The 18564-nt window shown below is 33.3% G+C and overlaps 2 protein-coding genes and 1 long non-coding RNA gene across 6 annotated transcripts; 2 read left to right on the top strand and 1 right to left on the bottom strand.

The window, feature by feature from the left end:
• The first annotated feature begins 5229 nt into the window (after positions 1-5229).
• On the top strand, positions 5230-6160 carry LOC146952451 (uncharacterized). The gene is made up of 2 exons (XR_015006457.1): positions 5230-5841; positions 5915-6160. It is a non-coding gene; the product is annotated as an uncharacterized LOC146952451 (long non-coding RNA).
• An 894-nt stretch (positions 6161-7054) lies between these two features.
• Positions 7055-10401, bottom strand: LOC146952450 (uncharacterized). Of its 4 annotated transcripts, XM_085702188.1 has the most exons (7): positions 10215-10401; positions 9883-10139; positions 9243-9511; positions 8318-8380; positions 7813-8198; positions 7383-7582; positions 7055-7284 (listed from the first exon to the last, which is right to left on the bottom strand). In XM_085702188.1, the coding sequence occupies exons 2-7, from the start codon at positions 10112-10114 to the stop codon at positions 7250-7252; spliced, it is 1185 nt and encodes a 394-aa protein (XP_085558314.1). In that variant the 5' UTR covers positions 10115-10139; positions 10215-10401; the 3' UTR covers positions 7055-7249. The 4 variants fall into 4 exon arrangements, with proteins under 4 accessions (XP_085558314.1, XP_085558329.1, XP_085558307.1 ...); XM_085702203.1 differs by lacking the exon at positions 8318-8380 and having other exon boundaries at positions 10215-10400; XM_085702181.1 differs by lacking the exon at positions 10215-10401 and having other exon boundaries at positions 9883-10166.
• A 2088-nt stretch (positions 10402-12489) lies between these two features.
• Positions 12490-14081, top strand: LOC146952449 (F-box protein SKIP23-like). Its single transcript, XM_085702155.1, has one exon. It carries the CDS (start codon positions 12574-12576, stop codon positions 13786-13788), a length of 1215 nt encoding a protein of 404 aa, XP_085558281.1. The 5' UTR covers positions 12490-12573; the 3' UTR covers positions 13789-14081.
• The last annotated feature ends 4483 nt before the right edge of the window (positions 14082-18564 follow it).

Genomic DNA, 18564 nt, shown 5'->3' with positions numbered 1-18564 from the left:
TTTTGTGTGAGTTGCTTGTGTCGATTTCATTTATAAAGGTGCTACTACTTCCTAGCTCCATGACTTCATAAGTGTAATAATTATTAAAAAAATGATTAACTGTTTTGCTAAATTTCATTAATATGCATTATCGGTGTATACACATGCATCTAATAAATAAATGTATTGTTGTTACATCAATTAATGAATATAAAACACATAAATTGCATCTAATAAATAAATGTATTGTTGTTACATCAATTAATGAATATAAAACACATAAATTGTCATATTCTTAATTGAAATACGTATGAATAGAGAAAGACTTGCTTGGGCACAAATTTTTAAACACATCACTTAGGCACCCACACGCAAACGTATATTTCATTTAATTATTTAAAAAATAAATATTATTTAATTAGTTTCTCTCTCACATTTTTTCAATTATGTATGTGTGCTCAAACCTAGTGTTCAAACCATTGTACTCAATTAAGTATTTTCCTATATGAACATATCATTTAATGTATCTGTAAAAACAACTTTACACTACCATTTGTATTTTCCTGTAAGTAAATATTGACGGGTGAAATATTATTTGTTATAATGTAAAAGAAATTTAGGTAAGTTGAATCTCGACTCCTTAAAGTAGTTAGGACTTGCGTTAAAAGGGCTCAATTGATTTTATAAATACTACAAAACTACTTAAATGTAGAAATTAAACTCATATATCCCATGTGGTATGAGTCGCATTACGTCCTACCTTACATTGGACTAATGATTGCTTATTTTAAAGCTACGTTATTCTTGTCTTTTAGTTTAGCATTTGATTTTGGAATCTCAATTGTTTACTACAATAAAATAAGGGTGTCAGTCTTATTTGACATTTACATAATGATCGAATATTGCTTCAAAAACATAAGGATCGAATAAAAAGATTATCATGGGTTCGTTGATTAACAACAACAACAAATAAGGGTCGTTCGTTGAATAACTTGAAAGCACTACGTGACACTGAGTTTTAATATCATTTATAAACTAGAGATTAAGTTTGCACATGGTTTAATTATGTTAAAAATTACGTATAAATAAATAAATGATTCCTTTCGCAAATTGATAGGGAAGGGACTAAAGAAGTTGGGTGGCTGAGTTTATGATGAATGTGGCACGAGTACAAAATACAAAGATAGGAAGAAGGGAAAAAAAATATAACAGGCACGTGTTTGGATTGCTCTTGTTCAAGGTCTCACAGTGCCCTTGGAAGCAAAACTATATATGACAAGTTGAAGAGAGGAGCCTTATTTATTATGAAGGCAAGTTGAAGATGGCCTTTAGAAAGATTGAATTTTAGGGAAATTAATTTTCAAAACATATTCGAGTTTCAATCGAAGTCAATGGTAGAGGTCAACCAGCAGCAGTTCAAAACAGTTGTTGGTATAAATTTTACTTGTCACTCATGATTTCTTGTCGATTGACTTCCACTTAAATTTAATGTCGGTAGTGTTGATTCAAAAATTAAAAATAATTTTGTTCAGAGCAGTTAATGTTAGTATCTTTATCGTTAGTTTTTTTTTTTGAAAGAATCAAACCTATCATCTTTATGACATCACTTCTAACTCTTCCACCGCAGCCATAAAATTAACCTTATATCTCTGGTTATAATAATTTTAATTAAATTGAATATGTTTTTATTGAAGAAAAAAAAAGTACTTGTAATACTTAATAAAAAATTTAGTTGACTAAGTTTTTTATATTTATTCTAAATGCTTTACGGTTGACTTTTAAAAAATATATGGTTGACCTTTTTAACTTCATTATTTGAGTATTTTATTATTATTATTATTATTATTATTATTTTTTATTGCGTTGTTATTATTATTATTATTATTATTATTACTACTACTATTTATATTTGTTAAAAATAGTTGAAATTGTATAAACTACTAAATCATACTACTAATGTTTTCAGCATTATCATTGGTTTCTAACTTATTTTCTTCGGCAATAATTGTTGAGTACAACAATTCTATGAATATTGTTTATCAACCGAAAGAATTTAATTTCTAACGTTTGATTTTTTTTTTTGGTACATCTAACGTTTGATTTATGTTTTTTTTACAAGTGATTCCTTTTTTTTAATATGTTCGAGCTTTATTTATTGATTATATTGTCTCTAAAATGTAGCCTGCCACGTTTTTATGTTGCTGCTTGGTGCTTAACACGAATGGACGGTGTGGTTTTTAGATGGAACAATATTTTTTTCTGTTTATTTTGGGTTACTGCATGTTACATTTCTAATTCTTGTACTCCCTTCGTTTCAAAATGAGTGTCGCTTTAGCCAAAAAAAATTGTTTCAAAATGAATGTCACTTTCAGTTTCCAATGCAATAATAACTTTTTCTTTTCAATTGTACCCTTCAATTAATACTTTGCACACTACTTCCAAAGTATTACTTTTAAAACTAACCAATAGTTAATAAGGATAATTTGGTAAAATAATCATTCTCTTTCTTTTAATCATTGTATTTCTTAATATGTGTGTAAACACCTAAAACGACACTCATTTTAAAACGGATGGAGTATTGTATTGCTTTATTAGTGGTTACCGCTTCTTGTACATTTTCTACAATGTATATCTCAGTTTCAATTAAGGTTTTTTTTATATACCCCAATTCATGTATATTACAATGCATTATCCTTATCAATTGAGTTACGCATTATCCTTATCAATTAAGTTACATTTACAATGAGTGTTTCGATTAAGATTTTGTTTCAGACGAATCAATTTGACGAATAAAGTTCCTCTTCACGCGTCTCAAACAATTTTTATGTGTTCATAAAACATGAGCTTCGGAGTTCACTGTTGATTGCAGATTAAATAATGTTTCATTCATCTTAGCTTTGTGTTCAAATCCTTGCTACTAGATCTATAATTTTACAATGCTCACATTTGGACCATGTCCATATTAGACGTCTATCTAAAAAACTACATTGAATTAAATAGAGAAATTTTCTGAATTGAACACTCCCTCCCTTGTATATTTTTAGGGTCCATTTGATAAGTATATGATACGACAGAAACATGATATGATAAAGAGTTGAATAAGGATTGAAAGCACAAAAATATGGAACAGAAACACAAACATTAGGGATAGGGATGACCAAAGTTTAGTTCTAAACCAAAACTGTGTAAACTGAAGGCTTAATAGCAGTTTTGGCCCCCTATGTTTACAGAAGTTACGATTTTGGCCCCCTAACTAAAATAATTCGATTTTGGCCCCCTAGGCCAATTTTGACCAAGTCAATGCTGGCGTGGCGCCACATGTGTAATTTTTTTATTTTTTATTTATATTTTTTAATTAAAAATTTTTAAAAAATATTTTTTTAATTAAAAAAAATTTAAAAAGTATTTTTTTTATTTTTTAATAATTTAAAAAAATTACACACGTGGTGCCACGTCAACATTGACTTGGTCAAAATTGGCCTAGGGGGCCAAAAGTGCAAAGGGGGCAAAACATAGGGGTCAACCCTGCTATTAAGCCTAAACTGAATTGAACTGTTTTTTCAGTTCGGTTAACTGTTTTGAGTCAACTGAACCGGTTCTTTTAACTAGTGAACTGGACTGTTAAAAAAAACTGAATCTCTTCAAAAAAGAGGTGAGGAATTGTTTCAGATTTTCAACGCAGATGAAAGCCCCAGCAGCGTAGCTTCTAAAATCTAAGGATGAATTAGATTAATCATATGATACAGATTTGAAACCAAGGAGGAATAACAAGTTCGCATTTTGGTTCTGGTTGTTGTAACAGAAGATTCGAAACCAAAGAGGAACTGCGTCGTATGAAATCAGATTCGCCGTAACGACGAACTTTAGCGTTTGACGTGATTTTTGAGGATGAAAGGGAGGTGATGATGGAACTGCGTTCTGGTTTATGCTTGTGGTGAAGGCGAGTTCGACGTCGTCGATTTCAACGGCGACAAAGCGGACGACGAGGCTGTGTTTCAATTAATTGTGGAGAAGAAGGCGGCGCAAAGAGAGAGTGGTGGTAATAATCATGGCGGCACGACGGTTAAGGAGGAAGAAGAGGGATTACAGGGCGATGGAGTATTATTATGCTATATCTTTAAAATTATCGAAAAGTAGTGAAATTATGGTGAAATAATAATATTTGAGATTTTTTTTAAAAAAATTATTAGACAACTCCTATCAATAATGATTTTTAAATTTCTTAAAAAAAAGTCGTAAATAAAACTTGTTTCTCTTCTCATTTATTTTTTGTGTGAAGAATCCAAACTAACTACCGAAATTGGCACCGAAAATAATCAAATATAAGACTTTGAAAAGAACACATTTCAAATACAATGAACATTTATGATCTAATTTTATGAGGTGCTCTCTTTGTTCTCATATGTAAAAAAGAAAAAAAAAAAACTTACTTTCCCTTATATTAAGAAAAGTGGCTATTCTTGACCAAGAATAGTAAAAATAAAAGTGGCTATTCCCGTTTAATGTTAAAAAAAAAAAAAGGAACTGTATTCTTTAAATTGATGCTCATGAGAGCTTGTTCCAAGCAAATAAAACAAATTTTTTTTTTGGTTGAACAAATAGTATTTATTTTTTAATAATGCTATTTCTCTCCTTCAAAAAAAATAATGCTATTTCTCTTACATTGTTTTCTGCATTATTGGTCCAATTTGTTGGCTAGGCCTTTAATTAATGTGTATATAATAATAAAAGGGTACGGTGAGTGATATGTCAATTATTAGACATTCGTTATGTTCGGAATCAATAGAAAATAACAAAATTTGAAAAAGAGAAAAATCCTAAACAACATATATTTATAATATATATACTCCTTTTCTGTAATATATATATATAGATTTGCGAGAACACACCCACTGGTTTTTATGTGGGATTGTTTTAGCAAAGCTACACCTTAGGGTGTATTTAACCACTTTTTAGTTATTTACTTGCTAAAATACTCCTTCTAAAAAATAAGTGGGTGTCTCCTAACAAATGCCTATAGGATTTGCTAGAACACACCCACTTGTCTTTGTTAGAAGGTGTGTTATAGCAGCATACACCTTAAGGTGTATTTATTAACTTTTTAGTTTTTTTTTTTTGAGAGGATTATCAACTTTTTAGTTATAACTTGCTAAATCACTCCCACATAAAAACTAGTGGGTGTGTTCTAGCAAACCCATATATATATATATATATATATATATATATATATATATATATATATATAAACAAATAGTAAAAAACTCAAAAATCATAAAAGAAATTAAGTTCAATTTTGCATACCCCATAACTCCAAGGGGAAAAATTCTCAAGATTAGAGACATTTTCAAAAGAGGAAGCTCTCTTGACCTTCATAAATATGCACATTATGATTTATTAAAAATATAAAAAGTTGATTTTTATAGAGAAGATGAAATGAATTATTTGAATCAAATGAATATGTTAAGGCCTCATACCATTTGAAAAAGAAGGGGAGAGGCAAAAGAAGAACAAGAGTGCCAACAACATATGAATAAGCAATGAATACATAGTAAGTTAAATCAGTGAAATTGGTACTATTTTATTGAATCAGTGAGAATCAACTCCTAAATTCAGTGAGAATTTGAAGGGGAACAGTACAATTTTAGTAAAGAAGAAGTTCAGATAAGAGGGGAAAAAGAAGGTTCAAAGAGAGAAAACAGACTATTGGTTGGTTTGGTTGTATGATTCCCTACTCTAACATTTCTTTGTTCATCTTCTCAATCTGCTCTTTTTGTACGTGCGGGTATCTGTAAGGTTTCACCTTAACTGGATCGGATCCTTGTTGTAGAGATATAGCATGGCACTTTGAACACTTCTTGATAGGTGTGTAGTAACAGTGCTAGCTCTGGTTAAATGTTGTTTGGTAGTTCACTCAATATATCTTCTTTTGTTTCAGGTTGTATGACTTGTATTGAAAAACAATCTGCAATAGATTTTGTGTTATTCAATCTTCTGAGATGGTGTAGCTGTGCATGAGATACTGACTTAGCGACTTCTCCTTGTAATGTGATAAATTTTCCTTGATGGAAAAATTTGAGCGACAATGCAGAATAATCTGCCACATGCGGACCTAGAATGATATCTGCGCCAGATATGGGTAACAAGTAAACTGGTACAATAATTTCCTGACCTTGCACCTTAATTGGCAGTTCTTGAAAGATCCCTAAAAGAAAGCTATTTCAAATAGTTTTACATAAAAATTATTTTTGAAAGATGTCACTTTAAAAAAATATGTGATTTTTACTATATTAAATCTCTAACAATGAATATTTAAGTTAGTGAATGCCAAAATCTCATTTTTAACTTATACTAAATGAGTTTGAAATAACTCATACTCCCTCCGTTTCAAAATGAGTGTCGCTTTAGCCAAAAAAATTGTTTCAAAATGAGTGTCGCTTTCAGTTTCCAATGCAATAATAACTTTTTCTTTTCAATTGTACCCTCCAATTAATACTCTGCACACTACTTCCAAAGTATTACTTTTAAAACTAACCAATAGTTAATAAGGATAATTTGGTAAAATAACCATTCTCTTTCTTTTAATCATTGCATTTCTTAATATGTGTGTAAACACCTAAAACGACACTCATTTTGAAACGGAGAGAGTACTATTTTTGAATAAATTTCTAAAAAATCCATTTTTAAAAATACAAAAAAAATCTATTTTTTTTTTTAAAACTAAAACAAGCAGGCCCTTAATCTGGCAATATAAATAGGTTAATTCTTCTTCTTATGTCATGCATTACAATATCATGCAATCAAACAACCAAATAAGAGGGAAAAAAGGAGAGAAGAAGAAACTATTTACCTTGTGGTGAACATCTGACTCATATTAGATACTTAATAAAATGAAATAAAATATGCAGCATAAGGTGAAAATTAAAGTATGAAAAAAAAAAAATGAGAAATGTCATCAGCTAGTATTCTCACTTGTTAGATGGAATCCTATTTTCTATTTGTATTTTATAACAAAATTTAGTTCAATCTTACTAAATTTGAGTGACAACCCTGTACGAATGACCATGACAATAGGATGTGATTTTCAAAATATCCTCATGTTGCACCTGAAATTCTTGAAAAAAATGAAAAATACTCAAGTAGCTTACAAATAATACAGATCAAGGGTCTTCTCAAGTAGCTCTTCTCACGAATTATCGAGCTTACAAATAAATAAGAGTATTGTCATGAAAAGTTAAGAGAATTGAGCTGAAAACATGTTATGACAGCAGCGTCAAGGTCTTGAAGCTACGCCTACAATGTCTTCCTCTGTAAAGAAACAACCAAAATAAGACAAATTTTAGAGGTGTAAAAATAAATCTTACTATCAATTTTGTAGCTACCAAAAATATTTATGAATGCTGTACCTTTATATTTTCTAATATTCCGCATTTTGAAATTTGGAGCCCATTCCTCAGCACGACGGTTACCCATCCACTCTAAACCACCATTGAGTTTAGGCTTCAGCATGACATGGATTACAGTTAATATATCACCGATCAGAAACCTTTCACCAAAGTTACAGACATTAAAGAACTTCCTCCGGAGAATTTCAGCAAACTCAAACCTAAACAGAAAATGTTCAATCTTAATTTCAACTTATACTCCAATCATCATATCAAATTATTCGATCATCAATTACTCAATCAGGAAATAATTGAGCTCAATTACTCAAATTATTCATATTTAATATAACAAGAATTACACAATCATCTCTTAACATTAATTTTCGATAATAAATCATTGAACTGGACAAAATATAAAAGAGTGCAATTAAAATGAAAATAAAAAACGTACATGGATTTTCCTGGCTCTAATCGATTTCCTCCACCAATATTGTTGAGCAAAAAAGTTTGCAATAGTGGCCACACTTCTATATAATCAATATTGGTCCCAACCTTAGGGTTTGAACAAATTCCAAGGTGGCTGTCAGCTAATCTGTACAAACTAATATTGCCGTGGCTTGGAACTCGAGTACACTCAATGGTAACTTTCTTGTGGTCACATGCCCATTGCAAAGCATCAGCAATACTTATATTATTCCTGGAATTGAGTTCAGCACGAGCATCATAGCATTCTTTGATGTTTTCAAGTGTAGGAAATACATGCTCCGGCTGTAAAATTTGCAAAATTCGAATAACAACATTTATGGGACCCAATCTCTCCTTTGGGTTTGACTCATCCTGTAAATGAAAAACGTTAGCAATCAATGTCTAAAATTGCATATGGGCATTGAAGGCATACACTGTAAGGGTTTGACCCTTGGCACAACAAATGCTTATCAGAATATAAAGGGAAAAACCTGTAAGTTTAAACGCTTTACAGCTAGTCTAGTCGCAAACCTTGTACTCGTACTGGTAAAAGGCTACAAGGAATATACTAGAAAATTAATAAAATCTTACCTGATAACATTTGATAATGTAAAAAGTGTTCTTATTTATATTGGGGAAAACAAACTTAGTACTGTCATCAAGGTAGACAAGATCGTGTTTCAGGACATAAGATCGTATGAGTTCACAATGTAGCAACCCCTTGGCGAGCTCGTGTAGCTCAAGAATCAAGATTTGGTAGGAGAGGAAGAGATTGCCGCAAAAAATCATAGAGACGGTTGAATCGTGCGTTCAAATCGATATAACATGTCCGGAAAAGATACAGCTTGGGTCCAACTATAGTAAAACCCCTAAAACCTAACATTTGATTACAATTTTACACTCTTTCCTCATAAATTAAAGTTACTCAAGGACTATGTTGGAAGTAAAAACATATAGAGGTGTTTTACATGAATGTTAGTATATTGCTTATTGTTGAATAATTTTACATGAGGCGAGCCTTGTTGAAATGGTTAGATTTGTTACAGACTTACAGTCATGGTGAAAGCTACATGAATGTTATACTTCTATTGTTAGGTTTTACTTAGCATAATGTTTCCTTCTTCAAGAGAGAAGGCACAGACACCTCCAGGCTATACCATACCATCCTACAGTAAGTTTCTCCTAACTGCAATATTTAATTGAAGAGCGGCTTTCCCTCCAAAGTCTAATTATAATTCTGTCCACTAACAGAATTAGTTAGTCCCAGCTGTGATAACTCTAATAGAATCACTAAAATAATTAGTTACCCAACTAAAAAATTACCAAACTCTACTACCTCTCTCAATGTTTTCATTTCCAAAAATAGGAATGTTAAATCAGTGCAAAAAGAAGTAAATTGAATGAAATGAAACTAACCGGGTTTCGATAGTATATGGGAGAACTGCCGGACTCTAAAAGGACTATGTTAGGCCAGTTCCACAATATTTGTCCGTATTCCATCAGCAGTTCTGAGGCATCCCACTTCCCGGCGATCATGACTTTATGCCCACCTTCTTCCATAAACTTCAAGGTTTCAACATAATCACTATCACCCGCGATTAGGAGGATATTTCCCTTGGGATTTTCACGCGACCAGGAATGCATGTTGCTAATAAGCATAACATCAGACCCATTTCTTTTTACACCTACAAAAACATGATAATCGTCAGTAGCCAGTAAGGAGAAATAAAATCACAAATCATATAATCGCAACATTAATCATAACATCAGACCCATATGATGTCATTCTGAAACTTGTCTCATCTCTTATATCTATCCTCATCAATAATTTCAATTTCACATTCCTCTTTGGCTGTTAATCTTAATAAATACAAATTATTGTCAATCAAAAACTAGCTCATTACAAAGTACTATTAGTCTAAAACAAATAAATCAAAGTCTCAAAGAAAACATTTTAAAAATGGGTTCCAGGACCAATTATACACGATCATACAAAAAAACTATTCTGGGTTGACATAAACCAAAAGAAATGAAGAGTTAAACAAACAATACTAACCTCCGCCGGAAGGTGCATCAATCAAGTCAACACCTGCAGCTTTGAATTGCCTTCGAACATCATCCCCCATCTTCTTAACGTTTCCAAATGCTCTCACAGTGAGTCCACCTTCTACTCCTATACCGCCTAGTCGAAGAGAAGCACTGATTCTTCGTTTAATCACTTCATAGCTTCTTAGCTGTGTAGGAATGGAACAGTTCTCGACATCCCAGAATACGCCGGTGGACACCATTATGATTGTGATTGTTATGATTGTTCTAACAACAAAGTAGGGTTTTGATAATGACAAAATCTTTGGTAATGAATCGTTTTATAGTAAGGAAATTACTTACATACGATGCCTTGAATACTGTGTATGCTGTTCTGTATTGAAATTACCAGTTGATTTCTACTAAAATCTGATGCTGGAGTTCGATCATTCCCATCTTCTTTTTTACTAACCATTTTGGTTGATTTGATGGTGTTGGCTAGAGACTTTGAAGTGTGCTTTTGGTCAAAGTTTCATTCTCTCTCAATTTTTAATATGTTGGAGTGTGACAACTTTCATTTTATATTTTCTTATTATTGATCAAAAACCTGAGGGAAAAAGAAGAGAGATGATAATAACATTATATAAATATGAGATCAAAATTATCATAAAATGGAAGTAAAAATATAATTTCTCCATTTATCGACCATATTGTCTCGAAAATGTGGCCTGCCACGTTTTCTGTTTGGCGCTTAACACGAATTTGATATACGGAATGGACAATGTGGTTTTTAGATGGAACAATGTTTTATTCCTTTTATTTTGGGTTACTGCAACGTTACATTTCTAATTCTTGTAGTGTATTGCTTCAGTTTCATTTTTGTAGTTACCATTTCTTGTACATTTTTCTCAATGTTCTATATCTCGGTTTCAATTGTTGATTTCAATAAATTTTCAAACAAATTGTTGATTTCAATACCAATCTTTTTTTATTTTATTTTAGTTATCTTACTTATTGATATTACAATGTATTATCTCTATCAATTCATTTATTCTCACAGTGATAGTTGTAATTAAGATTTTGTTTATGACGAATATAGTCCCTCTTTACACGTCTCAAACAAATTTCATGTGTTTATAGAACTTGTGCTCCGAAGTTTATTGTTGATTGCATTCATGATTAAAAAGAGAATGTTTAACTCATCTTAGCATCGTTGTTCCACATTTGCGTTCAAATCCCTGCTATTAGATCTATAAGTTTACAAGACTAACATTTATACCATATTCATGTTAGACGTCAATCTAAAAAACTACATTGAATTAAACAGACAAATTTTCTAAATTAAATATTCCCTCCCTTACATCCACTCATTCTTTGTGTGCCCAAAAGCTATGAATTGTTGGGAGCAAGTTCGATTGGATGGTATTGTGCGAGAGTTGTTCCATGAGGCTAATGATTTCACTTCTCTCTTTTTTGATTTCTTTAGCAGGTTGCAACCACATACTCAGGCAACGACATCTATGATTCTATGGAGTCTGTGGAAAAGTAGAAACTCTAAATTATAGGAAGGCATTGACACTCCCTCACTTTTGATCGTTCAGCGAGCGCATAATTCACTTCATGAATGGCGCTGTTTACAAAGAGCGAGACAACCCAACCAGAATATACATCAGGATGAGCTTTGGGTTAAACTCCCTCCTTCCAGTTTAAAATGCAATGTACACTGCGCCCTCTTCAACAACAATACCATCACAGGACTCGGCATTTGCTTTCGAGACTCTTCAGGGACGTTACATTATGGATTATCTAAGTATTCTTTATATACTTCTTCCCCTTCAGAAGCCGAGGCTCTAAGCCTTCTTGAAGCCTTAACCTTCGCTGTCAATTAAGGCATGGAGTCTGTCATATTTGAGTCTGATTATAAGCTAGTAGTTGATGCTATTATTTCCACCCCTGCTCCGCTTAATGAGTTTTGAGATATAATTTCTAGATGTATGACTTTATTAGCATCCCACAGTCATTATTCTGTATTTTATGTCAGGAGGCAAGCAAATAGGGTAGCTCATAACATAGCTAGAGCTTCCTTATCTCATCCTAGCCCCTACCTTTTCTATGTTCCTGACTACTTGTCCCCGCTTATTATTGCTGAAATGAATTAATTTTACCTTTGCTAAAAAAAGGACAAAATCATGATATGATAAAGAGTTGAATAATGATAGGAACTAGGAAGCACAAAAATATGGAACAGAAACACAAACATCAGGGGTTAGAAACACATCGGTTGGGAAGAAAGGCACTAAAACGCTTCTTTATCATTCCTAACTCTAACAATGTGGTCGATTTAAAAGATGCATTACACGTTCTTTTATGCCAAATGAGTGTACAAATCCTTCATGGTGATTTGAGACACAAATTTCGTAAATAGATTGAAACTTTTGATGGAAGAGGAATATTAAACTGATTGAAACATGTAACTGTGATTGGAACATGTTTTTATTCTTGATTTATAAGACCCTTTATTTATCTGTGGGGGGAGGTGAGAAATTTCGGTGCACATCGTGGGAAAATTAGAAATTATATTTTAATTTTGCAATGTTTTGGACTTGTATGATTAACGGGCCTATACGACTGACCCGATATCCAGCTGTTGGGAATACCTAGTTTCTCACCTATATATAATGATGGAAGCCGCCACCAACAAGCAACCCATCGAAAAGAAAATATGTCCAAAAAAAAAAAAGAGAAAAAAATAGTAAAGAAACGAAAAAGAAAAAGAAAATCAGCATTTCAGCTAGCATCCTCCATGTCGATGGCGGTGGAGGCAGATTGGTCTGAACTGCCGAAGGAACTTTTGAATTGGATATCGAAGCTAATCGACACCGAAATCGATCTGATTCGCTTCCGATCGATTTGTAGCAAGTGGCGCTTTTCTTCCATCCCAAATCACCACCGTAACATTTTAACCATCCAGTATCCACTCCTCAAATTCCCACTCGACATTGATTCCATTAACAGTAACACTCCATTCTGTAACCTCTCCAAACACAGCTTCTTCCTCATCAAACCACCACCACAAATCCTAATTCGTACTCCTTGGATCATTAAAATTACACAAAACTCATCTGGCAAAACCCAACACTACCACCCACTCCTCGGACATTTCTCACCTTTTCCTTCTCCTGTCTTCGACTTCAACAATTTATCTCTCATTCATTTGGTAACTAACTTCATCCATCGTCACGACAACACAAATGACGTGCCATATGGTTACATGAACCCTGGCAAAGTCGTTGCTGTCACTTGCCATGGAAAAAACCCTATCGTTGTTGGCACTTTTAATTGTACCGGACAACCGGTAGTGTTCAAATGCGGGGATGATAATTGGAAGGTTATTCCTAACATGTCGGCTTACTTAGGAGACATCTACGTTTTCAAAGGCCGACCTTATGTGGTAGACAAAACTGGATGGACAGTTACCATTGAACCAGATAACTCCACTATTCAGTTAGTGGCTGAATCTTTGGTTGGTGGTGGCGATATCAAATTCTTAGTGGAGAGCGATGGTAATTTGTTGTTAGCAGACGTTTATGACCGTCTGTATAATGACTTTTCGTTAAATTCTGACCACGAACATGAACATGTAAGGATTGATGTGTTTAAGCTTAATAAAAAGGATATGGAGTGGGTGAAGGTGGCAAATTTAGGGGATAGAGTTTTGTTCTTGGGGTCACTATGTTCATTTTCTGTTTCTGCGTCGGATTTGTGTCTTGCCAAAGGGAATTGTGTGATCATTATAGATAATATCTTCACTCGCGTGTATTGTGAGAGCTCTTTTTTGGACTTGGATGATGGTCGGCTTTTGCCTTTGACCGATTATCCTGAATATCGTAAATTGTTCTGGCCACCTCCAAAGTGGATTGAGAATCTGAATGCTTGACTGAATACGTTATCTTGCATTTTGTTGTTAGATTTGACAAACTTATCTACTAGTACTTTAACTCATGTTCTTTGTAAATAGACTTTTCACAAGCTCTTTCCTGTAGTTTTTTTTTTTTTTTCCTTTTCATATGCAACTAAATTTTTTCTGAAGTATGGATCTATTTGAAGCATTTTTTTGACACTTTTGTGGGGCAGCTTACATATATGATAAAATGTATATATGAATGCACCATCTCAAGTTATTTCTAAACTAGATGTAGCAATGTTCATGGGCTAGAATATCTTCTTTTATTGTTGCTTTTGCAGACTATATGTTTTCCAGCAAACTCCTAAATCATAATTACATATTCATATGAAAAGATGCTGGAAATTGAGGTGGAATTTTGGTTGCCGGATAAGTGTTCTAACGGTTTGTTCAACTCTCCTATGTAAGAAAGTTGTCGTTATTGAAGGTTTGTTATGTTCTTTTGATGTTGACTACTTCCATTATTATGGCAACATATCTCAACCGAGTTTACATAAGGGTTGATCTTGTTTTTAATTTTTTTTTATTTTGTTGTTGACGGCCTGCATGTGGTGCTTTAAACTTGAAACTCAATTTATCAGTTATACTATTGTCTCATCTCATTTAAGCTTACTTAAGGTTAACCTTGGCTTGTGTTATTACAAGTTTTAATATTCTATCAAGTGACTTAAATCTCCGTGGCTTGCTCAATTGATATGGACTGAAAGCCATCTCCTTATTCAGTGATTTTGTGTTGGCATTCTACATGTTTGATGTATTGAAGAGTTATAATTTCTAGTTGATTATTCTAAATCTGTGGTTGGAAGGTTGAATCTGTGTTGATGCTAATAATATGCATTTGTAGTAGATTTTAGTACTCAATGTTTTCTGTTATGGTTTTGATTTTGTTAATGCTTCTGTATTTTATGAATACGAAGTTTTATGCATACTTGTGGCTCTTGAAAAATTATTTTGTGAATCACATACCTTGTTGCGCTTCCTATGTCTGTTCTAACATACCTCTAGCCGTTCTTTGTAAAAATTTAAAAAAAGCCAAGACTCTTCATTTAGGTTCATTCCTTTTTTTTTAATGAGGGAATTTAGGTTTATTCCGTAGCATATATTATTTCCTTCGTAGAACTTAAATCAATGGAATGTTTGTTAGGATTCCAGGGGCAAAAATATATTTTAATAGTGCGATCAAATAGTGATATCGGTGGAACATAGATTCAACTCAAAACTCACTAACACTATGTAGTAGGGAAAGAGAGAGAACAGAGAAGGAATTATTTGCTTCTCAACACACTATTTCATTCAACACCTCTTTTATTTTTTTTTTTTGTTGCAATGGCTGCCTTTTTATAGGCACCGTTACGTATAATAAGACAACAAAATCTTATATGTTTCACAAACACCAAAGTTGTAGAAACAAATGGTGGTGCCTACAATCTTAACCATGCTGTTATTAATAGCCAGGTAATAGTATTGTAGTCCTACTTTGTTGCCAAGCTTAATGGTTAGTCAAACTTGGTTGCCCAAGTAAATACACAACCACAAGACAAGTGGTTTAGGCGTCGCTGCTTTGCTAACTTATGTAGAAGAAAAATTGTGTTTGTCTGTCCTTAATCTATCATGCTCTAGTCCAACCAATTAATGCTCTATTTCACCTTAATCTTTCTTGGCACATGTGCACTGTTATTTCTTCTAAACTAGTTTTCTTTATATTCCTAATAGCGCAAAGAAAGATGTTAAACTTAACATCCATAACTGCAAGTGATGGACAATACAACCACCAAGAGCTTGAAAGTTACCCAAATTATATGTTTTTTCAATTGAAGTATAAGAGCAACTCCAGTATTTGTTGTTAGATTTGAATAAACTTTTCAACTAGTATTCGTAGAAAAAGAAGATTTGAAAATGGGCTTTTCTAACCTATGTTCTTTGTTAATAGACTTTTCACAAGCTCTTTCCTTTAGTTTTTTTTTTTCTTTTCACATGCAACTAAATTTTTATGAAATATGGATCTATTTGATGCATTTCTTTTTGACACTTTTGTGGGGTAACTTACATATATGATAAAATGTATATATGAATGTACCATCTCAAGTTATTTCTAAACTAGATGTAACAATGTTCATGGGCTAGAATATCTTCTTTTATTGTTGCTTTTGCAGACTATATGTTTTGCAACGAACTCCTAAATCCTAATTACATATTCATGCGAAAAGATGCTGGAAAATGAGGTGGAATTTTGGTTGCTGGATAAGTGTTCTAACGGTTTGTTCAACTCTCCTATGTAAGAAAGTTGTGGTTGTTGAATGTTTGTTATGTTATTTTGATTTGATGTTTACTATTTCCATTATTATGGTATGTAAAGTTGAAACTTAATTGGTAACATATGTCAACCGAGTTTACATAAGGGTTGATCTTGTTTTTTTTTTTTTTTTTTAATTTTGTTGTTGACGGCCTGCATATGGTGCTGTAAACTTGAAACTCAATTGATCGGTTATATTATTGTCTCAATTAAGCTTACTTAAGGTTTATCTTGTCTTATGATATTACAAGTTTTAATATTCTATCAAGTGACTTAAATCTGTGTCGCTTGCTCAATTGATATGGACTGAAAGCCATCTCCTTATTCGGTGATTTTGTGTTGGCATTCTACACGTTTGATGTATTGAAGAGTTATAATTTCTAGTTGATTATTCTAAATCTGTGGTTGGAAGGTTGAATCTGCGTCGATGCTACTAATATGCATTTGTAGTAGATTTTAGTACTCAATGTTTGCTGTTATGGTTTTTGATCTTGTCAAGTTTTATGCATGGAAAAATACTTGTGGCTTTTGAAAAAATATTTTGTGAGTTAAATACTGTGTTGCGCTTCCTGTGTCTGTTATAACATACCTCTAGCCGAGACAGTTCTTTGCAAAAGTTAACAAAATCTTATATGCTTCACAAACAAAATCTTATATGCTTCACAAACACCAAAGTTGTAGAAACAAACGGTGGTGCCTACAATCTTAACCATGCTATTATTAATAGCCAAGTAATAGTATTGTAGTCCAACTTTGTTGCCAAGCTTAATCGTTAGGCAAACTCGTTAGGCAAACTTGCCTGATGGGATAATCCGACTTCACGACAATCTTGTGGCTTTGAAAATATGGCCGGAGTTTTCTTGTCGTTGTAACTACAGCTAGAGTTAGGCGTTCTATCTTCTGGTATCGCAGTTCTGCACATTTGAATACCCTACTAACGAAGTAAATTGGTTTCTCACCTGTTTCTGAGTCTTCCACCAAGACTGTGCTCATGGCGTTTTTGGAGATCGCCAAGTACAAAAATAGGATGGCGTGCGGACTTGGTCGCTGGAGAACGGGTGGGCTAGACAAAAACTTTTTTATCCGTTGAAAAGCGTCTTCACATTCTGGCGTCCATTCGAATTTCTCCTTCTTAATGGAGGCGAAAAAAGAGAAAGCCTTGTCGCCGGCGCAAGATAAGAAACGAGATAAGGCTGCCAGTCTTCCTGTTAGTTGTTGGACCTCTTTGATGCTAGAAGGACTTCTCATGTCGATGATTGCCTGACATTTATCAGTGTTTGCCTTAATACCCCGCCTTGTTAAGAGGAAACCTAAGAATTTTCCCGCCTGTACTCCAAAAGAACACTTTGCTGGGTTCAACCGAATTATGTACTTCCTTACCTGACCCAAAATTTCTTCCAGGTCGTCTGTGTGGCTACGCCCTCTTTTGTTTTTGCTACCAAGTCATCAATGTATACTTCTAGATTCCGTCCTATCTGCTGGGAGAAAGCCGTGTCCATAGACCTTTGAAAAGTAGCGCCTGCATTTTTTAGACCAAAAGACATGGCTTCGTAGTGGTAATCTTTGGTATTGGTCATAAAGGCCGTTTTGGGGGCGTCCAGGGGGTCCATTCTTATTTGATTGTAACCAGAGTAGGCGTCCATGAAGCTCAGGGTTTTGTATCATGAGGCGTTGTCGATCAGGTGATCAATATTCGGGAGCGGGTAAGGATCCTTGGGGCACGCCATGTTTAAGTCAGTGTAATCCACGCACATTCTCCACTTCCCATTTGCTTTCTTCACGAGGACGGTATTGGCCAACCACGTGGGATACTTGCAAAAACAAAAGAATCTTTGATCTCGAAAAGCCTTTGAAGAACTTGCACGTTCGAGTTGTTCCAAAGTAGATCTTTGTTGCTGAACTATTTGACCTTCTACTATCTTGACCTTGTGATGCCATTTGTATTGTTCATTTTGTCTGATGTAAGTATTGGCAAAAATCCCTTTTTGATTAGTCTATGACACTAGCAGTCTCTTTTATAAACCTAATTATTATGTAACGTTAATTTGCACATTGTTGGTTTTTTCATTGGTTCCAATTAGTATCATGTTAATTATAATGTTTTCCCAATCTCTTGAACAAAATAGAATATGCTTTTTTCCTACCGCAAAGCTTTATAAAGCTTTGGTAAATGTTATAGAAAGGAACATATAGTTGAGATTTGTGCAATATGCTTTGCTTGATTTTCACATTTATGAAAGGCAACAATTTCTTAGAAATATGCAGTTATTTCCCTTAATTTGCTCATTTCCCCTTTATAACAAAATTTTTCAAAAATACAGTATTCAACCAATGCAAAACACGTGTTTTTTTTTTTTTTGTTTTGAAAAGAAGATAACAAAAAGAAGAAGAAAAAAAAAGTTAAAAATTAGTCTCTGATGCTTCTCTTGTCGGGCATCAACTTGCAACAGCGGAAA

The sequence above is a fragment of the Medicago sativa genome, chromosome 1 (assembly GCF_051527215.1).
Source record: "Medicago sativa cultivar Bolivia chromosome 1, Bolivia_mono, whole genome shotgun sequence".
NCBI classification, from domain to species: domain Eukaryota; kingdom Viridiplantae; phylum Streptophyta; class Magnoliopsida; order Fabales; family Fabaceae; genus Medicago; species Medicago sativa.
This window is presented reverse-complemented; position numbering and strand designations above follow the sequence as displayed.